At 34.8% G+C, this 16,424-nt stretch overlaps 4 protein-coding genes across 4 annotated transcripts; 2 read left to right on the top strand and 2 right to left on the bottom strand.

The window, feature by feature from the left end:
- The first annotated feature begins 222 nt into the window (after positions 1-222).
- Positions 223-3,908, top strand: LOC126973557 (uncharacterized). Its single transcript, XM_050820892.1, has 2 exons — positions 223-400; positions 3,644-3,908. The coding sequence occupies exons 1-2, from the start codon at positions 223-225 to the stop codon at positions 3,832-3,834; spliced, it is 369 nt and encodes a 122-aa protein (XP_050676849.1). The 3' UTR covers positions 3,835-3,908.
- Positions 788-2,921, top strand: LOC126973636 (uncharacterized). The gene is made up of 2 exons (XM_050820980.1): positions 788-1,114; positions 2,195-2,921. Exons 1-2 carry the CDS (start codon positions 788-790, stop codon positions 2,801-2,803), a joined length of 936 nt encoding a protein of 311 aa, XP_050676937.1. The 3' UTR covers positions 2,804-2,921.
- Positions 907-3,560, bottom strand: LOC126973606 (putative nuclease HARBI1). Its single transcript, XM_050820943.1, has 2 exons — positions 2,937-3,560; positions 907-1,946 (listed from the first exon to the last, which is right to left on the bottom strand). The coding sequence occupies exons 1-2, from the start codon at positions 3,342-3,344 to the stop codon at positions 1,137-1,139; spliced, it is 1,218 nt and encodes a 405-aa protein (XP_050676900.1). The 5' UTR covers positions 3,345-3,560; the 3' UTR covers positions 907-1,136.
- A 2,408-nt stretch (positions 3,909-6,316) lies between the features above and the next one.
- LOC126973638 (uncharacterized) lies at positions 6,317-15,652 on the bottom strand. The gene is made up of 2 exons (XM_050820982.1): positions 8,186-15,652; positions 6,317-7,217 (listed from the first exon to the last, which is right to left on the bottom strand). Exons 1-2 carry the CDS (start codon positions 8,352-8,354, stop codon positions 6,496-6,498), a joined length of 891 nt encoding a protein of 296 aa, XP_050676939.1. The 5' UTR covers positions 8,355-15,652; the 3' UTR covers positions 6,317-6,495.
- Positions 15,653-16,424: the final 772 nt, after the last annotated feature.

The following is a 16,424-nucleotide window of genomic DNA, read 5'->3' as shown; positions in this document are numbered from 1 at the left end:
TGGACTACTAAGAATGAGTTCATTAAGGAAAACAATGAACAGTCAAGAGCTTATTAAGGGCCGAAACACATAACCGCGTTGCGGCACCGCGCCACTGAAATCGGCAGTGGCACCACTGCGAAATTCCAGCGTTATGACGACATACTTGTTAACAATGATATAGTTTGTTTCTATCACTCTTTCAAACAGCACGCGTAACCCGGAAGCAGTTTTAAAATTAAAATGTCTGACGCTGACATCGATTTATTTATATCTTTGGTTCAAGAACGCCCTTGTTTGTGGGATTCTAGTGACGAAACTTATAAAGACAAATTTATGAAACAAGAGGCAAGGAAAAGCATTTGTGAAATCATTTATGAAAATTACAACGAAAAAGACGCTACGGAAAAATCAAAACTTGGTAAGTAGTGTAGTATTTTCTTCAATCTTTGAATGAGCATCGAACATTGATATTTCAAAGTCGGGTGCTTCAAATACTAACGGATATTCTTATGGTGCTCCCACATTGCCGTTAGAAAATGTTTAATAACGTTAGTAAACATTTGTTAGCAAACATTTAATCACAAATAAATTTTCATGTTAGAAAATGTTTAGTAATGTTAGTAAAATGTGTTATCTTTTGTTTGTAAACATTTTATAAGGGTGATGGCGGGATAGGCGGTGCGGTGCGGTGGGGGTTAGAGTACGCAGGTCGCTGCGCGTGGTGTCTCGCTTGTCAGTTCCTTTGTGTCAGCGTGCATCGCTGTGCGTGTGTATTAGTGGTTGCGCGTGCGCCAAGCAATAAAATATGTCCGGTAATTGGAATAACGATGATGTTTACAAACTGATTGAAATGTTTCAAGCAAGAGAAGTACTATGGAACACGATGTCAGAGAGCTACAAAGACCGAAATAAAAAACACGATGCTTGGATGGAAATTGCCAGTGAATTTAATATGGATAAAAAAGTAATTGAAAAAAAGATTCGATCACTCGTAGGTCAATTTAACCGAGAATGTAAATCTAATAAATCTGGTGCAGGAGCTAATGAGTCAAGTAAATGGTTTGCATTTAAAAAACTCATGTTCCTTAAAGGCAAAAATATTCCAAGTTTAACTGTCGATGGAGGGTTGCAGGTGAGTTTTATTTTAACGTCTTTTAATAATATTTAGATGCCCAGTCCAAAAACCCTTCATTTGAAAAATATTCTGCGAATTCTTTTCTTATTTCTTTCCCATCATCTGTCAGGGATTCACATGCTTCAAGTGGTGTTAATTGCTGCTGTTCTAATCTCCATTGTCCATCGATACGTGTACCAGTTACTATGTCATCTCCATCATAGTATTGAGATGGAGCGTAAATCATGCTCGATTCAGTTTTTCTTATAAAATTATGCAGTAGCACGCATGTCATAATTAAAGTAGTAGTTTTTTCTGGATCTAATAATATTGTAGTTCGTAAAACTCTAAATCTGGCTGACAAAATCCCAAATGCGTTCTCTACTGTTCTCCTCGCACGACTCAGTCTATAACTGAAGATTCTTTCCTTAGAATTGCTATCCTGTGGTCCTGGAAAAGGTTTTAATAAGTGTTTTTGTAAAGGGAACGCATCATCTGTTACGAACACATAAGGAAGAGGTTTGTTTCTGCCTGGTAGTGAGCTGTCACTGGGTATTTTTAAACTATTGTCGTTAATTTTATTTCGAAATTTTGTGTTTGCGAAAACTCCGCCATCACTTATGCGTCCTTGGCAGCCAATATTCACGTACAGAAAGTTGTATTCTGCGTCCACTATCGCTAAAAGTACAACGCTGTAAAATCCTTTATAGTTGTAATATTCACTGCCGCTATCAATTGGCTTTTGTATGGCTACGTGCTTTCCATCGATACTTCCTAAGCAATTTGGGAAATTCCATTTTTCTTCAAATGAATTTGCCACGTGTAGCCACTCTTGAGGTGTTGTTGGTATCTGGAACAAAAATAGAAGATTAAGAAATAGGCGCGAAAAATAAATTTATAACTCGTTATTCTAACAAATTTTATTGGATATTTTTATTAAGTATGAAATATTAATAGAATACACTATAAAAAAATATGATTTCAGTTAAGGGTTGTTAAGTAATAGAAAAAGAAAATCGCGGTTATAGATTTTTTTACAATTTTAGCTAATTTGACGCGCCTATAACTTGAAATTATCGTTTAGTTCTATTCTTTCAGGGTAACGAAGAAAACAGAATTGCTTCAGAAAACACTCTCAGTTTGAACGAAACAGGAAATACTGTCACTGATGAAACTACGGGCACGCCTTTCGCCACCCCAAAACCATTTCGGAAAAGAAGACGGCCTGAAGTAGAACAAGATCCAACACAACAAGAAGCTGTAAATATTTTACAAAGAATGTACGAATCTAGAAAAAGCAGGGATGAAAATGACGCATTTGGAGAGTATGTCTCGATGAAACTGAAACAAATAAAAAACAGTCATGCTAAGAATACTGCTCAACATCACATTAACAATATTTTGTACAATGCGACAATGGGACAATATGATTTTCCAACAACCTTTACAGACCCAACCGCTAGTAGTTCCTGGGGATACAACTCTGAACCAAATCTATCCACTTTTTCGGAAAATAATGCTGACTGTAGCTCGAGAGGATACTACACCGCACCGAGTCCCTCGGCTTCATTTGAAACCAGTTCTTCGGATAACTCCAGGACACATACTCGTACCAGCGCAAGAACACAGAGTCCGTCTAATTTATCGGAATCAAGCCAAGATTCGACCCAATCATTAAACGATTTGTTGGAATCAATCAAAAATTAAAAAATACATGTTTGGTTTGTTAAGTATTAAAAAAATTATTAGTAAGGTAAGATAGGTACCTACCTAAAGTATGATTAGATTAGATCATATTAAAAGTAAATAAAAAAATAATTAAAAATGTTGTTTGACTTACCTGTATGTATTCCTTTAAAACCTCATTGAGAGCCTCGCACACTTCTGGTACGATAATAGATATCACTTGGTCTGACAACTTGAACACATTTCCAAGACTTTTATAACTGCTACCAGTTGCCAAAAATCTTAACGTTACCGCAAGTCTTTCCGTCACACTTACAGATTTTCTAAATGTAGTGTCTCGTTTGCCTATTTTTGCCCCAATTAAATTTTGTAGATATTCAAATTCGGAACTGTTCATTCTTATAAAATCTTTTAAGCAACCATCAATACCTAAATCCTTGAGATAGTCTGTGGCACTATATTTTCCTCTAGCTTTTAGCGTTTGGCGCATCCAATAAGAGCGCTTTTTCTTCTTTTTTAAACAAAAAATAAAAGCTATTCCAATGAGCAAATCTTCTTCCATTTTCGTGTAGACGTCCTCAGCCCTCAGAAGGCGAAACCAAACTGCGAGCCAATACTAGATGTTATAAAATGTTTAAACATTTTCCATCAATGTAGGAGCACTTATAACATGTAACAGTTTCTAACAAAGTGCAACAATTGTTAACATTTGTTAGTAAATGTTTTGGTGTTATAAAATGTTTACAAACATTTTATAACGGCAATGTGGGAGCACCATTAGGCCTTCAATTCAGCTATATACACCTCACAGCTATACTCAATATTATCAACATCAGGGCTATATTCAACTCAAGAGATAAGATAACACTTTTCCGAGTGGCTACCACACTTCTGCTCCTGGATGTTCGTCTACTGAACTGAGGACTGCCTCATCTTCCGAAATACATTACGAGCCATCAAACCAACAACGTCAAATAAATTCACCATTTACACTGCGCGAAACGACAGCTACTTCCAATGACACACAAGACGAAGAGTTTGATTTTTCTTGAATTAATCATTGTATTTTCCTAGGATTCCTAGTGCAATAAATATTAATAAAAAGTATTTGTTCTGTTAACGACGTGTCAACTTTAAACCAATATAGTTTTTGTTTTTCTACTTTTTTTTTATTGTATGAATGTCATTAAGATTCTAAGAGGCCAGTTTTCAAATTTTAATAAAGGTTTTATTGTAACTCAGTCAGAAATATTCTATTCCCGATCATTTCAGTGTGCGCCTCGTAATAACAAATAAGCACTAAGTTTCTTAGGACGATCCATGCCAGAGACACGTCTATTCAATAAGGAATCACGAGGAACTGGTTGGTGGTTACCCTTCCATAAACAAATTTTACCATACGATAGTAAAACTCTCTTTTTCGCGACGCCGCAACGCCGCACGGTGTGAAATATTCATAATCTCAAGAGACAAAAGTCAAGTTCTACACTAGTCTATCCTGGTCAAACAGTTATTTATATTCAAAGAAGACAAACCATATTACGTGTCCCTAAAATTTATATTCCAAGAACTCGCACCACACAATAGAAAAAAATAATTTAACAAAAAAATCAACCGCCTTCAAAAACACAATTCCAAAACAATATATTATATAATGTGCACTAAAAATTATAAAAATAATTTTATACAATCTAATTCTAGTTATGATTATTTTTATTTTTTGAATCCAAGTTCCAAGAACTCGCACCACACAATAGAAAAAGGGTCAGAACAGCCACCTACCTGAGTTCCACCAAACGCTTAGTCATATCGCGTTATTCGGCTGAGTTTGCTCGTTGAATATACTGTGTTTATGTGCACTACTAGTTATTGTGAGCTGTTATTCTTTTCTTCGGAGTTTTGAGGTAAGTTTTCATATGTATTTGTTTTATTCAGTCTTAAAATGTCATCACAAGCGCCAATTGAATTGACAGAGGTTATTTATTAGTCGAAATATTACTAAGTCAAATTTGTTGTTGAGTTTTAGTGCATTATATCGAAATATACAGATCCCTTATTATATTTACAAGAAAGAACTTTTTGTTAACAACAACAAATACGTAAATTTGTTTGCGAATATTTGCGACACTCATAGAACTTTTTTCTATTTTCAGAATGCCTACGCAAATATCGCGTAGAAAATTTTTCGACGTTTGGTTTGCTAACGCAAAAGAAATAAGAACGGATGCTTTATTACATCACTATTATATTAGAGGAATTTGGTAACCCCTCCATTCCGGATGACGTTATAAAAATCATCAGAAGTGTTTGCCAAAAAATCGAAGAAAAATGGTTGAAGTCAGGAAGACATCGAGATCGATTCCTAAACACAAATTCTGTGGGGTTAGAAGGAAACGTACCGTTACCTGTTATTGCCACTGAAGCGCTTGGAGGTGTGTGACTGCCTGGAACGCGTTCGGGTTCGCTCGGAAGACCGCAAAAAGACTATGAAATTTTCTGAAGAACGTTGAAAACATTGTGTGGCAAAACCCTTCACCAGCTTCGACCAGATATTGTCGTCCCATCAAGTTCGTGTTTGCCAAGGAAACCGTAAATGTTATAACGACGGATGTGAATAAAATTAAGCAACAAATTACTTCCTTCTCACCTACTAAAATTGTTGTAAATTACATGGAAGTCTTGGTTAAGCCAACACTGATAGTCTGCATGATTGACGGCAAAATTTGTAACGCAGTAGCATCATGTGCGTCCACACAGACTTGCTTCTTATGTGGTGCAAAGCCTAAGGACATGAATAATGAAAGCCGCATCTTAGAAAAGCCGGTAAACAGCAAACTTCTTTCTCTGGGCCTGTCACCTCTACATTCATGGATTAGTATTTTTGAATGCACATTGCACATTTCCTGAAAAAAAATCCTGATAAGTCCGCTGAAATAACAGGTGTTAATGTTAGGTGAGCTTATCAAGGGCTTCCATGTCATCTTAGAATGTATAAACAGCGGATTTCACATTAATATCAATAAGTTTTTAAAAATTCGCTAAGTAAACGAGAGACATACATCAAAGAGTACTCATGGTACCCAATGCCCGTTAGTGTCGCCGCACACGAGCCACTCGCCACAGCCACAAACGCCGCCACGAGAAGCTATAAGCGGCTACAAAGGTAGCTGAAGCGCGCGACAGCCACTTGTGGCCGGTGGTCGACACTTGCGGTCGGTGGCTGCTACTTTTTTTAACCCTTACGTGCAGTATCATAATGGACTCTGACGAAGAAGGTTTAATTGCGCTACTTTTGATAAAAAGACGTCGTCGTAGAAGACGAAACCGTAGTTATTGGATACATCCAATTTTAACGAATGTACACAAATGCAACGAACATTTCGATAATCTTCTAAACCATCCTAAAAAGTTTTTCAAACATTTTCGTTTAAGCATAGGTACGTTTTGGGAACTACATGCTCTATTATATGCTGGATTAAAGCACCACGATACCAACATGCGGAAAAGCATCGCACCTGCGGAAAGACTAGCTATCACATTAAGGTAAGTGGAAATAATCACTAGCATAAAACTCCACAGAACACTATGATAAAATAATCTATACTTTATTTATAATCACTATGCATTGTTTTTTCTACTAGAGAATAGCTAGTTAACAAATAAAACACGTAGGTATTTGTATTTAGTTATTGTGTGTTTATTATAATTTGATATCACTCGTCATCATCACGGAACATGTCTTCGATAACAGAACTGTTGTCCATAGACTGGTCAGAATAATATGAATGAGTTGGAGAAGGCTGAATTATAGGTGAAGACGGGATAGATGTAGAAGCGTTTTCTGTAGAGTATGACATGTCAAGCATAGACTTGTCGGAATAATGTGAATGAAGTGGAGAAGGCTGGGCAGATGTAGAAGCTTTTTGTGTCTTTTTGTGTATGTTGGCATTTCCTGAAGAATAACCATAATATTGTGCCGAATAGGTTTCATAATTTTGATTATGAGTGTACTTTCTAATTAACTGTAATATTTCTGATTGAAAATCAAGTTTACAATTTTCGTCAATTTTTTTTACATGTGGAAGCAGCGACATCAGAAATTGCTTATCGGGGTCATTTTGGTCGCTTATTTGATCATGTTTACGTTTTAAATTTTCCGAAAGTGTTCTGAGAATTTCATTTTCTGATTTTTCGGCCCTTTTTATATTAATGTTTCTGTTTATTTTCGGGCGAGATGTTTCCGCATCATTAGTTGCATTAGTAACATCGGTAGGCGGTCTCACTTCTTTTAAGGAATTCAAGAACGATAGATGATTGAAATAAATGTACTGTTTACTGCTTGTTGCTGCCGAACCACTCGCAACGTTCTTGTTTTTTGCATTTTCTCTATTAAAACTGTCACGAAGACTCTTCCACTTCCTCTGTAATTTAGTTACTGTAACAAAAGAAAAAATTAATTTATTTAATTTATTTAAAAAAATATATATAATTTGTTTCAGGTATCTAGGAACTGGATGCTCGTTTGAGGATTTTGAACTCTCTTACCACCGTGGGGCCACTACAGCAAGGAAAATAGTACAAGAAACATGTCAACTAATTTGGAACTATTTAAAAGCCGTTTGTATTCCAGAACCGACCCAAGACATGTGGAAAGAAATTGCCAGCGGATTTCTTCAAAATACTAATTTTCCTAATTGTTTAGGCGCCATAGATGGGAAACATATAAGAATTATTCATCCATTCGATACCGGCTCCTTGTACTGTAACTATAAAAAATTTTTTTCAATAGTACTTCTTGCAACTTGCGACTCGAATTTACTTTTTACGTTCGTGGATGTTGGGGCATACGGTAAAGCATCCGATTCTACAATATTTAGAGAAAGTGAACTGTGTAATAAAATACACAGAAATACATTAAATATCCCCTCACCACGACAGGTCGGTAATCGACAACCATTGAACTATACATTTGTTGGTGATGAAGCATTTGGCCTCAGTGAAAATATGATGAGGCCATATGCTGGAAAATATTTGGACTTAGACAAAAAAGTTTTCAATTATAGGTTAAGCCGTGCCAGACGTTGCATTGAGTGTACCTTCGGCGTACTAGCAAACAAATGGAGAATATTACATCGCCCATTAAACACTTCTGTTCATTTCTCAGAAGACATTGTGAAAGCTTGTTGCATTTTGCACAACTTTATTCGCAAAAGGGATGGTTTCAATTTTCGGCACACTTTGAAAATAGTGGGACTCGAAAATATACAAAATACAGGCTGGCCAGTAACACGAGCGTCTACTGCAAGAGATACGTTAAAAGATTATTTTATGTATGAAGGAGCAATACCGTGGCAAGAAAATAGAATATAAATATATGGTTTTATATTATTTTATTAAACTTACCTTCAATGTTCTTTTCTTTGGCAGTTTTATTCGAAAAATCTCCCACAAACAATTCGCAGATTTCTTCCCAGGCCTTCACTTTTTCTCCTCTATTACTATAACTATCACTTTTTGAATCCCAAATCGCAGGACGGGATTGTATCTCTGATATAAATAATTCTATATCCATATTTATCTACATATATGAACTACAGACTACGTGCGTGCGTTACCGTCGACTTACACAGGTTAACTGAGGCAAGGGAGAGAGGGGCGCGGAATCGCGCGAGTGGCGTGTGGCGGCTTTTTGTGTCGGCGTTTAGTGGCCGGTGCGAGCCACAAGATGCAAGCTGCGACGATTTGTAGCGTGTGGCCGCCACCGGCGCCAACCGTGTGCGGCGAGTCCATATAAAATGTATGAAAATTACAGGAAATATGCCAGTGGCGGCGTTTTGTGGTTGTGGCCGGTGGCCCGTGTGCGGGAGCCCTTAGCGTCCACAAAATACTCTTTTACGGAAAAGATATTATTGCTTCTTGTGTTCTTCCTCTGTTCCTTCTGTTTCAAAATAAGCAAATTTAATCAAAATTAAATATAAAGGTGAAAAGTGTTTGCTGTGCTGCTGTTGAGGCAAGCTGATGATGTGGTGATCACAAACTTATTGAAAATAAGAGATACGGCAGCCAACTTATTAGACTATTCTCTCTTTACGATCATCTGGGTTGTCAAATTGTGGACACAATAACAAAACCAGAAATCTTGTCTCTGACATTCCGCACCTAAATATCTCACATCCTGTACCATCTGCAGTGAAGTTTTGTTTTCATCATTTGATTTTAAAACAGCTGAGTGTCTTACTCAATAGGCCATTAAAGGCTTAAACCTTGTCAAAATTATTCAATTCAGGATTACTAACAATAATGTTCCTCAGATAAACGAATTAATAGTGAGAAAAGATTTAAATGAAATGACTGGAACAGTATGTAAACAGAAATATTCACCGGCCTTACGAACTTTTGCATACGAATATGTAAGAACTACCTTTAACACCTGCCTCATTCACGGACACTTAAAAAACTTGGTAGTGAACCAGGTCTTACTAAAGAAGTATATGAAGCATTCAAACTTAAAGTCTAAAGACTACAAAATACCCCATCATTGGTGCTCTAATGATCGATGAAATGGCTATACGAATGCGCGTAGAGAAGGTTGAACAAATATTGCACGGCTACGTCGATATAGATACTGGGTTAGAAGGAGATTACTTGGAAGATGCCAGAGAAACATGTGTATTTTTAGTATCTGCTATAAATTGTAATTTTAAGAATTCATTCGTGACAGGCTTACAACGTGTTGAACTGAAGCAATGTCTGGAACTACTTCACGATTCAGGCATCCGCAATGTATCGCAACTTTCGATGGTGATGAAACTTAAATTTGCAACACAACCATCACATAGCACACACTTAAGTATGGCAAGTAAACTAGGCTGTCATTTTGAAAATGGGGGCAACAGTTAAAAAATCCTGTCACACAAACACCCGTTGCCGCTGTATTAGACAGCTGCCACATAATGAAGTTGTTAAAAACCACCTTGCAAACTTCTATAATATTAGTATGTTGGGAAAATCAGTCTTTTTGTGATTTTATCTCCTTCCAATTTAAATTCATAACCAGATTTTTGACAGTAAGAATCAATTATTGTTGTTTTTGTTTCCAACTCCTGAGACAAACCTGTTCTTGCTTATCTTTCTAATTCCATCACCAATTCCTACTCACCCACTATCTATAGCTTTTTAATAAGACCAATTCAATGAGCCCACTTGTTACTAAATAAGAGTATCCTGCAAATACCAGCTTATGCTGTAGCATCTTTAAATGGCTTAACCAATTTTCTACATCAGCCTTAAGAACACTCTCCAAGTAAACAAAAACACAAGCAGTTCAGCTGACCCAAACAGCTGAAGCACCAGAGAGACACAAAGATACACACATTATACCACCTTTCTGTTTCAGTTGGGGTTAAGGAGTGTTTCCTTTACTTTAAAAATTAAAAGTAAAGAGTACATTTTATATTTTCTTTTCCATTGTTTTTAGACTGTCAATAACTTAATACATTATTGAGTGACTGATTCTTCTATAACGACTAATAATTTACACACTGATATTTTTTAATTAAAGATAAAAACCATTGCTTGATGGATTACAAAAAGAAAAGTATGCAATAAAGAGTGTGATGAGTGCAATGAGACTAGAAGATACTATTAACTCAAATATTTACAACAGGTTCAACAAGACTATCCAATACACATTGGTAACAAGACCATCAAAATAGAAACGAAAATAGTAAATACTAGTTATTACAAATAGTTACAATATTGAAGAAGAATTAAAGAATAATAAATACAAATATGCATTTATGTCAAGGGATTTCCCTGTACATTTGGGAAATAAAACTGTGTTGTACAAAAGATAACATAGAAATAAAGGTGAAACAAATCCATTCCATTCATTTAAAAAGTATCATCAATGAGAATTTTGAACAAAAAGAGCAATAGACATCAACAAGAAGTAATCTAACGAAAGGAACGTGGAACTCCACAACATTTGGGAGAAACTTGTTCTGTCAACTCTCTCAAAACATATATTCGATTAGAGACAGCTCTGTTTAAGAATGAGTCGTTATTTATGCACAACTTATGACCACCTCCTAATAATATGACCTACCAGTGTAGATTCCGAAAGAATTTTTTCTTCAGCCGGACTGTAATGTAATAAATAAGGTCGAGTAAGTAAGGCAGTAAAACAAGGGACTATTAATTATATATCAAACTTCATACAGTCATACTATTCCTAGTGTTCTGGCTTGCTTTTTATAATAAAGCAAATGACACAGGACAAATATTGTGCAAGCAAGGACAGGACAAATATACCCAAGTTTAACAGCACTATTTATCTATATTTTATGAACGAGTTCAGGGGTGATATAAGCAAAATGCTAAGGCTCAGATCAGAAACATTTATAGACTCACTAACTGGAGACACTAAAAAGATTTAAGGTTACTTCTGGACATCTGTGTAAAAACACAATCAGCATCATTGCCAGTGTTATGGGAATGAAAAAAAGGAGGTAGATAATGCCAAAGAATTTAATTTGTTTCTTATAAATAATAGGAACATCTGAGGTTAAAATTGTTATTTTAATGTATCTTTATGCAGGTATTCTTAGTGTTAAAATAATTAACCCCAGCTTGCTGCTAATAAAGAAAAAGCTACTTGGTGAGGACAATTGAGGCGTATAGTTGCAAAACCCCCTAAAACAACATTTTGAATAGATTGGCTTTTTTAAATCAACGGCTAGTATTTTAAATTCTCTTTGAAATAAAAAGAAAACTTCCTAGCAAATCCCACTATAACCGTACCAATTTACAAAAGCTAATTCGTGTTTAGTTGCAAAAACCGCTATAACGATATGTTTCACTTTCAAAAGGCCCTAAAATCAAAGTGACCAATCAGAGCACTTCATTCATTCATTCGCAATATGGCGATTTCTGTTGTGATTGCGGAGAATAACGTACGTTAATATTGTGTTTTTAGTGTTAAATAATGGATAATTAGTACAATTTGAGAAGTAGCACGTGAAAAAAGGTATGTTAAATGGTTACTAGAAATGCACCTATTTTTGGCTTGGGATGGTGTAATACAAGCGTGCGCAATTTAAAAAATATTGAATGACTTAGAGAAAAGATAACGATATCTATAAAGATGGGTTTGTATTGTTTTTTAGGTTTTATTGTTTTTTTAAGTAAATCGAGTTTAAATTTTAACCGGACTACGGAAGTCTATGTATGTATGTAGTAATTTTCCACCCTAGCGCCTTATCGTTGAGTGGACTTAATAATTGAGGTATATTGATCCATTGGGATTCGTAATGATGGCCCGAGTGACATAGGCTACGAGTATAAAATATACGTAGTCGGGTTATAGTATTCAAAAATTTTAGGTTATGATTTGTTTCTTTCAGATACAAAGCTGCTGGTTTACCAAAATACCCTACCTGAAATCACAACCAAAAGGCATTTCAATGCAAACAACTAACTATGCAGATGATTAGAAAATTTTACGAAAAATTTTACCTATGTTCCAACAAAGTTACTCAAGATAATTTTATTTTGAAATTTAGTTCAATACAGGAAGCAAAAAGGAAGAAAAATGATAAACGAACAAAGGCAATGAAATACTACATTTTAGGAGATAAAGGTGCTAAAGTTCCAGTATGTCACAAAACATTTATGGGGGCTCTGTTAGTTAAGAAAGATCGGATCCAGGGTGTTTTAAAAAATTGTCTGTTCAGTGGTTCATAGAATCATTTAAAGGCCAAAAGAGTCACTAATGTAGATCCAAAAATATGCATAGTGTATCTTTCGGCAGAACTCAACATACGTAAAATGTGGCGCATATACAATGAATCTCGTGAACCAGACTTGCAAGTAAAACAACATTTCTTTAGAAATGTCTTTAACAACCAATTTTAACCAATTAATTATTGAGAAACGTATTCACAGATTGAAATATAAAGCATTCTACAGCAAACTTCAAGAAGAAGCTGATAGGCTTTTGAAAATATCTGTCGATTGTCAAAAGAACCAGGCACTTCCTAAATTACCAGATCAGTCTGCTTATTACAGTAGACGATTTAGTTTCTACCATTTTGCTATTGTAGCAGGGAACTCGAAGGCAAAATTGACACCAAGTAATGTTTATTCTTATTACTGGGACGTACAATCCATGCAAAAAGCAGTAATGAAATAATTAGTGCTTTTTACAACTTTCTGCAAAATAACAATTTGATGGACAATATTAAGGTGTTAAGAATAATATCTGATGGGTGTTCTGGACAGAACAAGAATACCGGCATGATCTCAATGCTCGGTAAATGGCTTTACTTAGAAGCACAAAGGCAACTTAAAAGAATAGAAATAATTTACCCTATTGTTGGCCACTCGTTTATTCCCCCAGACAGGGTTTTTGCTAAAATTGAAAAGGTCATAAAAACTAAGGAAGTTATAACATCACCAACTGAATATGTGTCCGTATTGCAAGAACATACACAATGTACAGATCTGGCATCAATTCCTGTATATGACTGGAAGACTAGTTATCAGAATATTATAAAGCCTACTACTAGTTGGCATTTTGCTTTCATGAAGTGTAAACGAATATTTATTACCCGGACTAAGACTGAAAATGTATTAGTGCAAGGAGAAGTTAACTATCGGGCAGAAAACAACACAAAAATGACAATTACCAAAAAAGGGAAAAAAAAACTATGATTCAACCTAATAAAATAATCCCGAATGCTGCCAAATTACACAATGTTTTGAAATTATTAAAAACGCATTTCGGTGATAATTGGGAAACCTTGGAGACATTAACTTTTTATAAAATAGTTTAAGAAAGAGCACAAGAACAACCGGAAAATATGGTTGAAAGTCCTACTATGTCTGACTTGTGTGAATCTGGATTTACAGAAAATAATAGTTATGTGTAATCTTTTATAACAACTATGCAGGGTATTATTACAAAGTTTATAACTCTATTTTAAGCATTTTGTTAAAATAATAAATTTTTTATACTTAGCAGTAACTACCTGTATGTCTTGTCAAATTAATTTTAATATAAAGTGTTAATTTCTTATGTACACACTTGTCTTTATTAAATATAATGCTTATACTAACCACTGTTACCTATCCTAAACCTGATTATACACAATGAACGATGTATAAACCCATCCAAGTTTAATTTTATGTTGCTTGCAAAGTCCCCTAAAACGTAACGAGTCAATTTCAAATCACACTATAATGAACGATGAGTTTCAAAATCCGCTATAATCAGACTTTTTTGTTTAGTTTTTATGACTATATTGACGATTTTATTTTTTTCTTTAGTGTTGCCGTGCTTTCTACAGTAAAAATGTTAACAGATACAAATTGTATTCTGGAATAGTAAATAATAAAATAAAAAAAGAACTTTCTCATCTTTTTCCTAGAATCGTTTTAGAGTACTTTGCAACTATACGCCTCATTTCAACTCCATTTCAATAAGATGAGACCATCCAATAAATTCAGCCATCTGCAGCTTCTGACATCCGTTTTGCCCCTTGTTTACAATCCTGTGCTTAAAAATTTTGACAAGGGCTTTTTAAGAAAAAAATTGATTATTATATCTCATTTCCATAGTGAATTTTATTTGGAATATAACAAAAGATGATGTAGAACCTAAGTCTAAGTCTAGTTACTTTGTACTTGTCTGGAAGTGCAGTGATAACTGATGATTCATAAACATAGTTCCGAAAAAGGCAAATCCTTTGTTTTTATAGAATTCAAACTGGAAAAGTGGAAATAAATAAAACTATATTTTTAATCTTATTTCACTATTATAACATATTACCTATCCTATCATCCTCTTAATTTTTCAAGATGTAATAAAACTAAAAGCAAACTCTACCTCATAACTATGATCCAAGAACAGACGCAACTGCTAAAACAATAAAAACCAATGATTTGATCTCCGTCCAAACTAAATTCATAACCAGATTTTTGACAGTAAGGATCAATTATTGTTGTTGTTGTTTCCAACTCCTGAGACAAACCTGTTCTTGCTTATCTCTCTAACTCCATCAATTAATAAGGCCAATCAAATGAGCCCAACAAGACTATCCTGCAAATTCCAGCAAATCTTTAAAAGGCTTAACAAATTTCCATGTCAGACTTAAGAACACTCTCCAAGTAAACAAAAACACAAGACTGACCCAAACAGTTTAAGCACCAGAGAGACACAAAGATACAAACATTATACCACCTTTCTGTTTCAGTTGGGGTTAAGGAGTGTTTCCTTTACTTTAAAAATTAAAAGTAAAGAGTACATTTTATATTTTCTTTTCCATTGTTTTTATACTGTCAATGACTTTGTACCTACATTATTGTTCGACTGATTCGTCTATGAAGACTAATAATTGCAGGCTTATATTTCTTAATTAAAGATAAAACAACCATTGCTTGATGGATTACAAATAGAAAATTTTGCAATAAAGAGCCAACCTGACAGATTATTTACTACAAAATACAGATACTATTAACTCAAATATGTACAACGGGTTCAACAAAACTATTCGACACACATTCGTAACAAGACCATCAGCTCAAACCAAAACAGTAAATACTAGTTATTACAATATTGAAGAAGAATTAAAGAATAAAAAATACGAATATGGGTTTGGACTTTGGACTTAGTATCCCGTAGCACGATTTTGTAGATAAAAAATATTGTAGTTGATAGAGCTTTAGTCCACGACTATAATGATACCACAATTATTACAAGGAAATGCAGTATGCACCGTTTTCAAGAAAATAAAGAAAAATAGTCTAGCCTAAAACAGGTAAACCACGTAAACAAACACTAAATGAGCGCTGAGTCACCGCTGAGTGCTGACATCGCGTACCTACGCGGCAGGAGGCTTAAAACTGTCATGAAATTATTTTGGTTTCTTCGTAAAATGTTAGGACAGGCAAAGGGTTCAAGCCCATTCAGCCATATATTTGAAAAACAGTGAAATGAAAATGTAAAAAATAGTCTGTGACAGATTAGACGGCTAATTATTTTTAGATAAAAGGAAAACATTTATGAAAAGTTCATTGTTCAACTTCATCAATCCCCAAAGCTCTGATAGAGCTACTACAATTTATTCAAATTGGCTAGGTTAGGTTATGTTAGAACAGTTAAAACAACGTACGAGCCGAGCGTAGCGTGCCGCAGCGGCCAGCGAGTGCCAGAAACGAATTCTAGATGTTTCCCGTTCTTACCTCCCCTAAAAATGTCGCAATCCTTAAAAATATCATAACTTGCGGTTAGGTTATAATAATTATAATGCCTTTTTCACTGGAACGGTGCATTTTCTTGTAATAAGAGTGGTATCATTATAATCGTGGACTAAAGCTCTATCAATAACAATATTTTTTACCTCATAAGTCGTGCTACAGAATACTAAGTTTTAACCCGAATATGTATTTATGTCATAATGCTACGACAGGGGTCGTCCCTGTTAAAGTTAAGAGTAAAGTAAGTAAATAATAAGTTACTCTATGGGAAAATTGTTCAATAAAAATATTAGTTGGAGACATAGTCTACTTTTATTATTTCCCATTATTATTCTAATTTTCCAAGTATAAAATTAAGATTGATAAAGCGATTCTATACCCTTAA

The sequence above is a fragment of the Leptidea sinapis genome, chromosome 29, assembly GCF_905404315.1.
Source record: "Leptidea sinapis chromosome 29, ilLepSina1.1, whole genome shotgun sequence".
NCBI classification, from domain to species: Eukaryota; Metazoa; Arthropoda; class Insecta; order Lepidoptera; family Pieridae; genus Leptidea; species Leptidea sinapis.
The sequence above is the reverse complement of the archived record's forward strand: the minus strand, read 5'-3'. Positions and strand labels throughout refer to the sequence as shown.

Bases quoted from the DNA above. Each gene is read 5' to 3' on its own strand.
- LOC126973636 (XM_050820980.1), top strand. From the start codon at position 788: ATGTCCGGTAATTGGAATAACGATGATGTTTACAAACTGATTGAAATG. The intron at 1,115-2,194 runs GTGAGTTTTATT...CTATTCTTTCAG, and splicing joins CTGTCGATGGAGGGTTGCAG to GGTAACGAAGAAAACAGAAT.
- LOC126973606 (XM_050820943.1), bottom strand. From the start codon at position 3,344: ATGGAAGAAGATTTGCTCATTGGAATAGCTTTTATTTTTTGTTTAAAA. The intron at 1,947-2,936 runs GTAAGTCAAACA...TTTTTGTTCCAG, and splicing joins TTTTAAAGGAATACATACAG to ATACCAACAACACCTCAAGA.
- LOC126973638 (XM_050820982.1), bottom strand. From the start codon at position 8,354: ATGGATATAGAATTATTTATATCAGAGATACAATCCCGTCCTGCGATT. The intron at 7,218-8,185 runs GTAAGTTTAATA...CTTTTGTTACAG, and splicing joins CAAAGAAAAGAACATTGAAG to TAACTAAATTACAGAGGAAG.
- LOC126973557 (XM_050820892.1), top strand. From the start codon at position 223: ATGTCTGACGCTGACATCGATTTATTTATATCTTTGGTTCAAGAACGC. The intron at 401-3,643 runs GTAAGTAGTGTA...TCAAGAGATAAG, and splicing joins TACGGAAAAATCAAAACTTG to ATAACACTTTTCCGAGTGGC.